This window comes from Phaenicophaeus curvirostris, chromosome 21, assembly GCF_032191515.1.
Source record: "Phaenicophaeus curvirostris isolate KB17595 chromosome 21, BPBGC_Pcur_1.0, whole genome shotgun sequence".
In the NCBI taxonomy this organism is placed as follows: domain Eukaryota; kingdom Metazoa; phylum Chordata; class Aves; order Cuculiformes; family Cuculidae; genus Phaenicophaeus; species Phaenicophaeus curvirostris.
In genome coordinates, this window is record NC_091412.1 from 824035 (window position 1) to 836725 (window position 12691).

Sequence of the window (12691 nt, forward strand, 5' to 3'; positions counted from 1 at the left end):
GGCCACCTGAGCCCTCCTGCTTATGGGGCCACTTGGGAAATTCCTCCTGCCTGGCTTTCTGCAGGGACTGTAAAACAAGGTTGGGCTTCAACTTTGGCAGGTTTCCCAGGGCTGGCATGGGGGAAGCCCTCTCGGCTGGTCTGTGCCAGGCTGTGCCGCAAGGCACTGGCAGCCTGAGCCGCATTGCAGAGCAGCCACTGCAGGCAGTGCCTGCCGTCCTCCCCGACGTTTGATTTACTGCCCCTCAAATGGTTTCCTGCAAGTTTTACGTAGGACTTTAAAGGCTGCGCTGGATGCTGCGTGCTCTGGGGGAATTTTGGCTGTGTGACCCATTTAGCAGCCTGGCTGGCACCTGTCTCCCTGCAGAAGCTGCTGCAGCTCCATGATGCTTTTTGAAGTTTTTAGGTGAAAAAGCAGCAGCTGTCTTGCAGCTGCCACACTGAGGCTTGCCTTTGTTTGCTCATCCTTCATGCATCCTGGAGAAACTGTATTTTCGGCTTTACCTGCCAAAAGAGGCGACAGATGATGACGATTTCCCTGTAGTGGGAGGCTTCAAAGCCGCATGCCTGCTGTGCAGGGGGACCGTGGTGTGCTCTCCCCCCTCAGCATCCCTGCTGCTCTTCTGCCTTGCTCTGGTTTGAGAACATTTCCCCTACGGCCAAAGAACGTGTCACTTGGATTAAATTTAGTGGCCAGGGATGCTCCTGATCTGGGTGACGTGACTGCCTGGAGATGGTCACTTGCCCTGCAGCGTCAGCTCTGCCTTCGCTCCTGCTGCCTCCAGCTCTCTGCAAACCTCGCTGACCAGGGGATGCTTTGGGATTTCGGCTCCTGCTGGCATTTCTGTGTGTCTTTATCAAGACGAGTCGCTCTGGGGGGAGCCTCTGAGCCTCTTTCCCCAACGATTTCCTCAGCTCCTTTTGAAAAGCACTGTCCACGGAGCCACGAGGCTGCACCACGGAGCATGAGAGCCTTGGGGAACAGCGGAGTGGTTAATAAATTAAAAGCTATTTCATTATAGCAAATTAATGTTTAATGAGCATGGGATGACGTCTAGACAGTCCTTTGGTTCCAGGCTCTCTGTGGTCTTGTAGGAGGGTTCAGCTGATGCAGCTGGCACTGGCTCAGCACCGAGAGGAAGGTTTGGCAGAGCTTTCCTGGGCAGTGAGATCCTCACACAGCACAGACATTCTGGCATGGTGAGGATCTCGTGGCAGATGTCCCTTTTGCCTCTCCAGGCAAAGCCCCAAGTTGATGCGGCTACAGAGGGACGTGCTGGCAGGGAGAAGGCTTGGCTGCATGCCTGGCCCCAACCTGGAGCACGCAGCCACGCTCTCCTGCCCTGCAGCAACCTCACCCAGGGATCCTGCAGCACCCAGGGAACTGGAAAGGGTCTCTGCTTGGTCTAGGACATCCCAGACTTCGCCACATCATGGACATTGGAGTTGTGGCACGAGACCTGAGCTGAACCAGAGACAGCATGGTGGGATGAGGGTGAGTGATCGTGAGGCTTTGCATCCTGCCCTGAAGAAGATTTTATTTTGTAGCTGCAGTAAAGGGGGTTCAACTATAGAAATATGAATGTGGGTGTCCAGAAGACCCCCCTGCCATGCTGGAAGTGCTAACTGACCCTTGCAAAAACCCAGTGCTGATGCCATCAGAAGTCCTAGTTGCCTAACAAGGAGAGGCAGGAGCATATCATGTCCTCCACCACAGTTCTCCAGCCGCTATCCTAAGTGGCTGAGTCTTCTGGCCTACCCTGGCACAAGGGAGCACAGACAGGGAGCCTGAGGCCTCTCAGCAGCTGCTAGAAGATGGAAATAACGCCTTTTGACTTCATCCCAGGGGCTGCCTGCTTGGCTTTGGGGATGGCGGCACTAAACCAGTCCAAGGCGCTGCTGTGCACGGTATGGGAGATGCTGGTAGGATTCTCCCCTGTCACCTCTCCTGCTCTGTTCCCCCATCAGCACCCGCAGCATCCCCTGCCTGGATGCCCAGCCCGAGGGAGTGCTTTGCTGTTCCTGGAGCTGGTGACAGGGGCATGTTCTTGGGGGCACCTCACTGTCCCTGTAGAGCAGCAGAGGCAGGACCAGTGGCACAGGATCTGGTACTGGGTCTCTGGGACCACAGCACTGCAGGGTTCTTGGCTCCCAGGAAAGCTGAGTTTGGAGAGCTTCTTGATTCCTGGATGTGCCCTGACCACCCTTGGGAGCAGCCCTGAGTCACTGGGAGCGGGAGAGGGCAACCAGGCGCCTGGTTGCAGCAGTGACTGTGCCTGTGTGCCTAGGGGAGAAAAAAAAAGAACAGAGGGAAATAAATATATTTTTGCTTTTCTACAAGTGGGAAGAGGTATGATCTCTTTCTGTGGGGAATTTCACTCCAGCCTTCTTAGATCCTGGGGTGGATGCCTGCAAACTACTCTGCCAAAGGCCTGGCAGCTCATGGCACCCAACATCCCCTCTTGGTGGCTCAGAGGGCTGGTGGAACCTGGGGACACTGTGTGTAGCCAGCAGAGAGGGCTGTCTTGAGATCATCGAGTACAACCGTACCTGTCCACCAGATCCCTGAGCACTTTGTCTAAGTGTTTTTTAAACCCTTTCAGGGATGGAGGCTCCACCATCTCCCTGAGCAGCCTCTGCCAGTGAACCCTTTGGCGAAGTAATTTTTCCTAATGTCCAATCTGAACCTGCTCTGGTGCAACTTGAGGCCACTTCCTGTTGTCCTGTTGACTGTCACCTGGGAGAAGAGACCAACACCCACCTTGCTACAATCTCCTTTCAGGCAGTTGTAGAGAGCGATGAGGTCTCCCTTCAGCCTCCTTTTCTTCAGGCTAAACAACCCCAGGTCCCTCAACTGCTTCTCATGAACAACACTTGTTCTCTACACCCTTCACCAGCTCTACTCCCCTTCTCCAGGTGTGTTCCAGACCATCAAGGTCTTTCTTGGAGTGAGGGGCCCAAAACTGAACCCAGGATTCCAGGTGTGGCCTCACCAGCACCGAGTCCAGGGACACAATCCCTTCCCTGCTCCTGCTGGCCGAGCTGTTTCTGATACAGGCCAACAGGGTGGACTTTGTGGCACTGGTCTTCTGCCTTTTTTCTCCAGTGGATGTGATTAAGAAGCCAAAATACAATATTGGTCTAACGTGCAGTGAGTTTTAGCCAGTGTCAGCCCTCCTGGAGCTTCACAGCATCATCCACACGCTGTGAGCTGCCTGCCCGACATCTTGCTACCCACGAAGCTTGGGCAGCGCTTGTTTGGTAGCCCAGGGCCGTTCCACCCGTGGCCTTGGCTCGCAAACTGCAGAAGCTGAGCTGTGCCCTGGGAAGGTCGGAGCTGGGCAGCAGGACCACGGTGCCGTGAGCAGGTCCTGCCTGGTGCTGGGAAAACATATGGCCAGCTGTTTCCGAGGTGTGTGACTTTTTGCTGCTGTGTGGCAGATGTGAAGCAATAGTTTGGCTCCGAGCTTTGCTAATGCACCACAACCCTTCCTGGGAGGCCGCCTGGCGGGCTCGCTGCTCTGAGCAGGAAGCGGTAACCGCAAAGCTCTATATACAGCTCCCGGCAGAGCTGCTGCTGCTTTTGATGTGACAAAATGATGGTGGTGTTTTGCAAAGAAATCCTGCGTGTCACCTTCTTCCGGAGCCGAGGCTGACACACAGAGGGCAGAGGCCAGTGCCTGGGCCAAACTGTGAGAGCTGGCACAGGGGGAGGTGGGCGAGTTGCTCTCGTCACCTCCAAAAGCCACGTGGTGGCAAAGGCAGCCGGGTCCCCCCATGTGGCGAGCAGCGCACATGGCTGGGGTATCATAGAATCATAGAATAACCAGGTTGGAAGAGACCCACCGGATCATCAAGGCCAACCATTCCTATCAAACACTAAACCATGTCCCTCAGCACCTCGTCCACCCGTGCCTTAAACCCCTCCAGGAAAGGTGAATCAACCACCTCCCTGGGCAGCCTCTGCCAGTGCCCAATGACCCTTTTTGTGAAGAATTTTTTCCTAATGTCCAGCCTAAATCTCCCCTGGCAGAGCTTGAGGCCATTCCCTCTTGTCCCGTCCCCTGTCACTTGGGAGAAGAGCCCAGCTCCCTCCTCTCCACAACCTCCTTTCAGGGAGTTGGAGAGAGCAATGAGGTCTCCCCTCAGCCTCCTCTTCTCCAGGCTAAACACCCCCAGCTCTCTCAGCCGTTCCTCGTAAGGCCTGTTCTCCAGCCCCTTCACCAGCTTCGTTGCTCTTCTCTGGACTCGTTCCAGAGCCTCAACATCCTTCTTGTGGTGAGGGGCCCAGAACTGAACACAGGATTCGAGGAGCGGTGTCCCCAGTGCCGAGTCCAGAGGGAGAAGAACCTCCCTGGACCTGCTGGTCATGCTGTTTCTGATCCAAGCCAAGATGCCATTGGCCTTCTTGGCCACCTGGGCCCCTGCTGGCTCACGTTCAGTCGGCTGTCAACCAAGCTCTTAGGACAGTTTAGATGGTACCGTGGCAAAATGTAGATGTCTGGGAACAAGATGAGGGTCTGGGGACAAGATGTGGGTCTGGGCAAGCTGAAAGCATCCTTAAACTATGGAGACAGTAGCTGTCACCCACAGTCTCGTCCTGGAATCAGCCTCCGCATGCCACCCTGCCCCTACGATGCCAGTGCCCCAGCCCTGCAGCTCCCCTGCACGGCCAGGTCAGGGCGGTCATGCAGCCATGGTCCCTCTGCCCCTGGCCCCATTGTGAGCAAAGCACTGCCTTGCCTCTCCCATGCTGTTTTGCAGAGCGGGGCTGACTACAGCTTCCTCGTGAATCAGAACACGAAGCTCCTGAGTGCGCTGGAGGACTTGCAGCACCGCTGCTCCAGCCTGGCCGAGGAGAACAGCTTGCTGGTGAGCACAGGATGGGACCCCGACCCGGGCTGGGTGAAGGGCCAGCTGCTGGCATGGGATCCTCTGTGGGGAGGGAATCCCATCCAGGCGAGCTGCTGTCTGCTGCTGGCTCCAAGAGATACCAGCACATGGGATAAGCTGGGCAGGGCCAGGCTGGAAAGAGGGCCAGGGTGCTTTGTGTGCCCTGGGTGCCTTCATGCTACACCCGCTGTTGGCTCAAGCAGGGCCCCTTCCTGGCAATGCCGAGCAGAGCAGGACCCTCCGTTGCCCTCTCTGCCACCTGTGTCTGGTGTTCCTTGCCTGCTGGAAACCACAAGAGACTTCAATGCTGCCACCCACGAGAGCTGGCAGAGAACAAGGCAGCGAGGAGCTGACAGCAGGGCAGGGGAAGTCGCTCTCATTTCCTCTTTAATTGGAAAAGCAGAAACATTGATTCCCTCGGTTGCAGCTTTGTGTGACAGTGCAGCACTGCCCCCTGCTCCCACGGGACCTCAGCACCCGCCTCCTCCCCAGCTGCACCCCAGCACCCAGAGCTGTGCCAGGCTGCTCCAGCCTGGGCTGGGTCCTGCCCCACTGCCCTGCCCCTGGCTCCCCAGCCCCATGGGGGCAGCCAAGATCCCTGGGAAATATGAAGAGGGGGTGCTCCCTTCCTGCATCCTCCCTAGAGAGCATCTGCCCCTTGTGCAGCACCGCATCATGGGATGCAGCCACCCCAGTCCCCTGGAGATTTGATCCCTCAGCATTTCACATTTATATCACCAAATTAAAAATGCATATGTTAGATTATTTAGAGGGGAACAATTTTAAACTGGAAGAGGGGAGGTTGAGATCAGATCTTAGTAAAAAATGTTTACCTCTAATGATGGGGAGGCTCTGGCCCAGGTTGCCCAGAGCAGCAGTGGCTGCCCCATCCCTGGAGGTGCTCAAGGCCAGGTTGGATGGGGCTTGGAGCCCCTGATACAGTGGGAGGTGTCCCTGCCTATGGCAGGGGGTTGGAACGGGATGGGCTTTGAGATGTCTTCCAACCCAAACCATTCCATGATCCTATGATAATTTTCTTATGCTAAAAGCATGAATCAGAACGACCTGCACACTGTGGGGTTACCCCTTCTCACTTATCTGGATTTTGTCAAAGCGCTATCATATAACCTTTCTTCAAATCTTAAAAAGCAGCCTTTGTCTTCCATCTGAAGAAAAGCAGAGGAGGCAGCGAGTGCCCATGGTGGGATCTCACAGGGGTAGGGAGGAAAATCATTGGAGGGCTCAGCTGCCCTGACATTTCTGCTGATGTAAAAAGACAGCACAACACATCTGGGTACGACCTTGAGAGAATGAGGCAGTTCCAAGGAACAGCTTATTGAAACAGACAGATAACAAATAAAAGAGGATTAATAGTGAACAGAACCGATAGGAAGAAAAAGGAAATGTGCTTTGCAAACCTCATCAAGTCCTTTGCTGCTTTCTCCACAACTCATGCTTCAGTGTCATGAGAACAAGGACAGCAGCGAGGCTCGCAGCACAAATCCACAACAAAGTGCTGAGTCCTGTAACCCCTGGGCAAGTAGAATCATGGAATGGTTTTGGTTGGAAGGGACCTCAAAGCCCATCCTGTTCTAACCCCTTTTATGGGCAGAGACACTTCCCAGTGGATCAGGGGCTACAAGCCGCATCCAACCTGGCCTTGAACCCCTCCAGGGATGGGGCAGCCACCACTGCTCTGGGCGACCTGGGCCAGGGCCTCCCCACCCTCACAGCAAAACATTTCTTCCAAAGATCTCATCTCAATCTCCCCTCTTGCAGCTCAAAACCATTCCCCTCATCCTGTCTCTGCCCTCCCTGATCAAGAGCTGCTCCCCAGCTTTCCTGGAGCCCCTTTCAGTACTGAAATGTGAGCAAGAGGTCACAGAAACAAAAATACCAGTAAAACCACAGATTTGTGACTGGAGAGATGCCAAGAGTGGAGGTCTCATGGTTGGGACAGTTAGAGGACAATCGGCCAAACCCAGCTGGGAAAGCCGTATGGGTACTGAGCAGGTCAGGCAGGGCCAGGGACCTGGGCTCCAACACCTCTGTGTACAGCTTCCAGCTGAGCAGGGGCTTCACCTCCAACTTCTCCTTCTGTTATCCAGCGCAGGAGCTGCTTCCCTCAGACGGAGGAGAAAGTGAAGCACCTGAAGAGGAAGAATGCGGAGCTGGCAGTCATTGCTAAGCGCCTGGAGGAGAGAGCCCGGAAACTCCAGGAGGCAAACCTCAAAGTCGTGAGTGCAGGGGAGAAAGTGAATGCAAGGCTCATTGCTGCATGGCAGCTGAGCTGGGGGAGCACCTCATCTCTGGGACTTCTCGCTTGCTGCTTCTATTGAGCTCGAAAGGCCTTTTCTCTCCCCTTTTCTTAATCATACGGTAAACATGCTTTGCTCATCACCAATAGGGCAAGAATCACAAACCCCAGCCATTGCCACCTCCTTCTGCTCCTGCCTGGGGAGCTGGCTTTGAGCACTTTCCTCATGCTTGCTGTCTTGCTGTAGACATGCAGCCCTACCGTAAGGTGTTAATTTAAGGTAATTAGCTCAGCTTTCCCTGCACAAGTCATAAAAATAATTCGTCTGACTTCACCGAAAAGAAACAGGAAGGATTTGAATAAGAAAAGAGTGCGGTACAGCAAAACAGGAAGGGGTGAGAGGCGCTGCTCTGCCCCATCCACACCTCACTTGCAGTGCTGGGCAAGCCACATGGTTTTGGCTTTCTCCAACCCAACAGCAGCTTGTTGCAAACGCTGGAGTATCTGACACAGTGCATGGCTGGTGGGAGATGCTGTAGGATGTGGGCTCTTGGGCACAAGCACTTGCATGAGCTTCCTAGAAGTGGATTGCAATGGAGGAAGGCAAAACCTTCCTTCTGCTGGAAGGAAAACAGGGATTGTGCAGGGGAATTCAAGCCCTTTAGGATAGAAAGGAGGAAGTGAAAGCTTTGCTGATGAGAAGGTAGGGGGTTTTCCTGCCCTCTCTGTTCCAAGACATGGCGCTGCGTGGCTGTCACAGGGTTTGGTACTTGCAGGGCAGAAGTTGCTGCCAGGTGGACTTGTCAGGTACTACAAAATTGTTTGATACACATCCAGCAGCTCTGCATACCCTCCAGCCACTCTACAAACACTGTTTTATTTTCTTCCTAAGTAAAACTTTGCAGTGGTGACAGTTGAAGATCTGTGCAAGCTCTGGGAGATCTGACTTGCTGGGCTCCTGTGCCAGCCCTGGTCTCTCAATAGCAGGAAGTGCTTGGATGGCTGAGGCTCACAGAGTTTTGTCTGGAGGCAGGAGCAGGATGCATGCCCAGAGAAGGGACCTTGAGGAGCTGGGGTTCGTCTGGCAGTGGTTGCCTTCAGTGCCTAGTGCACAGGTCCCACAGAGCCAGGGCCCAGCACACAGCTCCTGCATGTGGGCAAGGTCATAGAATCATAGAATGGTTTCAGTTGGAAGGGACTTCAATGCCCAGCCAGTTCCACCCCTGCCACGGGCAGGGACACCTCCCACTGGATCAGGGGCTCCAAGCCCCATCCAACCTGGCCTTGAACCCCTCCAGGGATGGGGCAGCCACCACTGCTCTGGGCAACCTGGGCCAGGGCCTCCCCACCCTCACAGCAAAACATTTCTCCCTAAGTTCTCATCTCAATCTCCCCTCTTGCAGCTCAAAACCATTCCCCTTCATCCTCTCCCTGCCCTCCCTGATGAAGAGCCCCTCCCCAGCTTTTCTGGAGCCCCTTTCAGTCCTGGAAGCTGCTCTAAGGTCTCCTTGCAGCCTTCTCTTCTCCAGGCTGAACAACCCCAACTCTTTCAGCCTGTCAATGCTCAGGAATGACCCAGGGAGGAAGAGTTTGCAGAGGATGCCATGTTCCAGATCCAGCATGGATAGTGTCCCCCCTCACCAAACTGTCAGGCTTTGTGCAGATGAAAATACCTGGACAGGGAGAGGCAGGGTTGGATAAACCCAGGGAGTGGATGTGTCCTCACTGCACAGAGGGCTGGGATGAGCAGAGGGGTGTGAACCGCCCCCTTGTCCAGCTCCACAGGGATGGCACCCAGTGGGAGAGCTGGCCCCATGTTGACTGTACCCATTGCCCTCTTCTGCCGAGCACTTCCTTCTTCCCACCTCTTTTCTGACCCACTTCACCATCCAGCCCTTCCTCTTTCCTCCCACTTTTCCATGGGTCTGTCCTGCTCTTCTATCTGCCCTCTGGGGCTTGGCTGCATTTCTTGGTAGTGCTTCCTGCCTGATGGCTGTTGGGGTGATGGAGTGGTGGTGGTTAATGAACACTGATGCATGTGGCTTTCTCCCTTGCTGCTCTCTCTGGTGTAGGTGACTGCTCCGGTGCCTCTGAAGGGTTCCAGCCTGGAGCTGTGCAAAAAAGCATTTGCCCGCCAGCGTGCCAAGGAGCTGACAGAGCAAGCCAGTGCTCTCCTGGAGAAAGACAAGCAAATTGAAGCTTTGCAGCAGGAATGCCGGGAGCTGCAGGCGAAACTCTTTGCAGGGAAGGTGAGACAATTTCTGGGGCATCGCTTGGTGGCTGGGGACAAGCAGGGCAACAAGAGTGATGGGAACCAGACTGAACCGATTAGTCCCAGTTGCAAGATGAAAACAGAGAGCATTTGGTGAATGAGTTGGGCTGGGGACATTGGGTGAATGTGTGGCAGAGACAGTGTCTGGAGTCATCCAGAACACTGTGTTGGGGGACACCCTGATTATCCCTCCATGAGTCTGTGGGTCTGAGCTGCCATTTTCAGCAAAGACTAAGACTCTCCACCTGGAAAACCCCGAGATGTTGCAGATACAGGATGGCTTTTCACAGTGCTGAACGTCAAGCAGGATGTAGAAACAGGACTTCCTTTGAAAGGGTTTCTTTTAAAAGTAAACCAGCTGAGCACACTCTCAAGAACCAGTAAAAAACCCATGTGTTGAGCTGCAGCTTTCGGAGTACTCGCAGCCGTCACAGGACTGGTGGTAATTTGGTTCATCCTTGTATCGCTATGACTAAGAGTAACAATCATCAGGCAGGGGTGGGCTCATGAAACCATCCACAATGCTGATCATTGAATCATAGAATGTCCTGAGTTTGAAAAGACCCACCAGGGACATTGAGTCAAAGGCAGAGTGAAAAAAAAAACAAAAAAAAAAGACTCTCTGCATCCCTTCAACATAGAGGAGTTTAGGGGGTGAGGGGTAACCAGGGCAGAAATCCCAAACTATAGAGAATCATAGAATGTCCCAGGCTGGAAGGAATCCACAAGGATCCTTGAGTCCAACTTCTGTCCCTGCATAGGCCAACCCCAACATTCACACAGTGGGGCTGAGGGCCTTGGCCAAATGCTTCTGGAATATTGTCAGCCTTGGTGCCGTGACTGCTTCCCTGGGAGCTGTTCCAGGGCTCCACCACCCTCTGGGGGAAGAACCTTCTCCTCATGTCCAACCTAACCCTCCCCTGGCACAGCTCCCTGCCATTCCCTTGGCTCCTCTCCTTGGTCCCCAGAGAGAAGAGCTCAGCGCCTGCTCCTCCTCCTCCCCGTGTGAGAAAGCTGCAGAGCACAATGAGGTCTCCCCTCAGTCTCCTCTCCTTCAGGCTGAACAAACCCAGTAACTTCAGCCGCTCCTCACACTCTTCCCCTCCAAACCCTTCCCCAGCTCCGTGCCCTCCCCTGGATGCTCTCCAGCAGCTTTAGGTCCTGTTTATCCTATGTCACCCAGAACTGCCCCCAGTGCTCAAGGTGGGGCTGCCCCAGAATGGAGCAGAGCGGGACAATCCCCTCTCTGGCTCAGCTGGAGATGCCGTGCTGGATCACCCCCTCAGCACCACCACGGAACTTGCTGATATAAATGATGGGACAAAAGGAATAATTCAGCTCATCCCGAGAGAGATGACTGAAACTGGTGGGGTTCATTGCTCCCTCAAAGTGCTCCTCTGCAATGCTCTAAAAGGACCCTCTGCCGACATCTGAGTCCAGGCGAAATGATTCCTGCTCATTGTGACTAAAGCAACCTGTTCAGGGTGCATCAGATATGTTTGATTATTTTTTTTCATGAGCTGTTTTTTTTGCAGTTCAAATCAGTTAATAAACTCCCATGAGAAACTCAGTAACACTTGGGCTCCCACTGGATTCCCCCTGTCTTTCTAATGCCTATGTGGTCAACTGTGACCAGACGTTCCTGCATCCAGCTGACCTGAAGCAATGTTTACATGGCCACCTATTTTAGGTGAGAAATACTTCTTCACTGAAGGCAGCTTTGGTTTTGTCTCTGCCATATATTCATTTTAACTCTGTATTTGAAGAAGATGCTTAATCTTTCCCTAACATGGATCTCAAGCAACAAGTGATAGAATGAAAGGAAATGGCCTCAAGTGGCACCAGGGGAGGCTTAGTCTGGATATTAGGAAAAATGTATTTACCAGAAGAGTGGTGAAGCCCTGGCAGAGGCTGCCCAGGGCAGTCAGTGGTGGAGGCTCCATCCCTAGGGAGGTTCAAGAAGTGTGTGGCTGTGGCACTTCGGGACGTGGTTTAGCAGGCATGTTGGGGTTGATGGTTGGACTGGATGATCTTGGATGTCTTTTCCAACCTCACTGATTCTATGATTCTATGAAAGATGATCATGCATTCACCGCTTGTACCGAGCTGCTCCACTCATCCCTACTGGCATTAAACCACAGGAGAAAGTAATCCAGGTCTGACTGTGCTCTACAGTGTCACTAAGAAGGGATTCCCTTTCTGTCCCATTCAGTTCTTACCACAGCATCCTCAGCAGTGGGAGCAGACCCTTTCCAGAGTAACCTGATGTTCCTAGCAGACCGTGCTAGGCAACCTGGCTCTGCCAAGGAGAGGAAAGTGCTGGCCAAGGAAACACACAGAAGTGTGATCCACAGGGCTGACAAATTCAGGTGCTGCTTCCTTAGGGCATGGGTCAAGGTCCCACATCCCAGGTGTTCAAGGCCAGGTTGGTTGGGGCTTTGAGCAACCTGATCTGGTGGGAGGTGGAACTGGATGACCTTTAAGGTCCCTTCCAACTCAAACCATTCTGTGATTCTATGGCTGACCTGCCTGGCTGAGAAGGTGAGAGCATCTGTGTCACTGCCGAGGCACCAGAAACTGGGAGTATCGATAGGCAAATAGGGAATCTGCAGAGAAGAGAGCAAGAGTGGAAATCATGCTGTCTGGGCTTGGTTTTCCCATTTCTCTTCTAAGCAAGCCGCTCATTAAATTTTAATTCCCAGCTAGTTAAAATTCCAAATTCCCCTAATCCGCCTGCAGTGTGCCGAATGCACAATGCCAGTGAAGGGGGTTGTGTGCAGAGATGCTATGTGCACACTCGGAGTTTGTAACCAAATCCATTTTAATCCAGGGTGTTTAAATCAGCACCAATTTCAGTAGCAGCAGCTATGAAACAGATCCACTCGGTTCCTTCCCAGTAGTGGGACTGACACCCTGGGCTGCAAAAGCATCGTTCTGGTTTTGTGAAGACAGGGCTCTTCAGGTAGGATAAAATGATCTCCTGAGGTCTGGTGATGGGCTTCCAACCAAACCCCAGCTCCAGCCAAAACCAGGCTGCAGTTTCTTGCAGCAGGGATTCTTGGAAGCAGGGGCTCGCAGAGAACAGCGAGGCAGCTGCAAGGGATGTCTATAATGGAAACTGCGAGTGGAGGACTGAGTTTTTTTCTTCTCCCTCACTCCCTCAGGCTTCAGAGGCTGTCAGTTGGGAATAGCTGCCTTGTTTTGGTGGGGGGAAGGGAGATTCCTCGATTCAGTGAAGCCTTTGACACTGTCTCCCACAGCATTCTCCTA

At 53.6% G+C, this 12691-nt stretch overlaps 1 protein-coding gene across 11 annotated transcripts in view; it reads left to right on the forward strand.

The window, feature by feature from the left end:
* Nucleotides 1-1780: 1780 nt before the first annotated feature.
* Nucleotides 1781-12691, forward strand: part of TSPOAP1 (TSPO associated protein 1) — a 64193-nt gene continuing 53282 nt past the window's right edge. For 2 of the 11 annotated variants that reach the window (XM_069873910.1, XM_069873915.1), the window contains exons 1-4: nucleotides 1784-1922; nucleotides 4764-4871; nucleotides 7001-7129; nucleotides 9222-9398. In XM_069873910.1, coding sequence (XP_069730011.1) covers nucleotides 1815-1922; nucleotides 4764-4871; nucleotides 7001-7129; nucleotides 9222-9398 — 522 coding nt within the window. In that variant the 5' untranslated portion in view covers nucleotides 1784-1814. Of the gene's footprint in view, nucleotides 1923-4763; nucleotides 4872-7000; nucleotides 7130-9221; nucleotides 9399-12691 lie in introns of all 11 variants that reach the window. The other 9 variants (XM_069873907.1, XM_069873908.1, XM_069873911.1 and 6 more) reach the window with 6 other exon arrangements.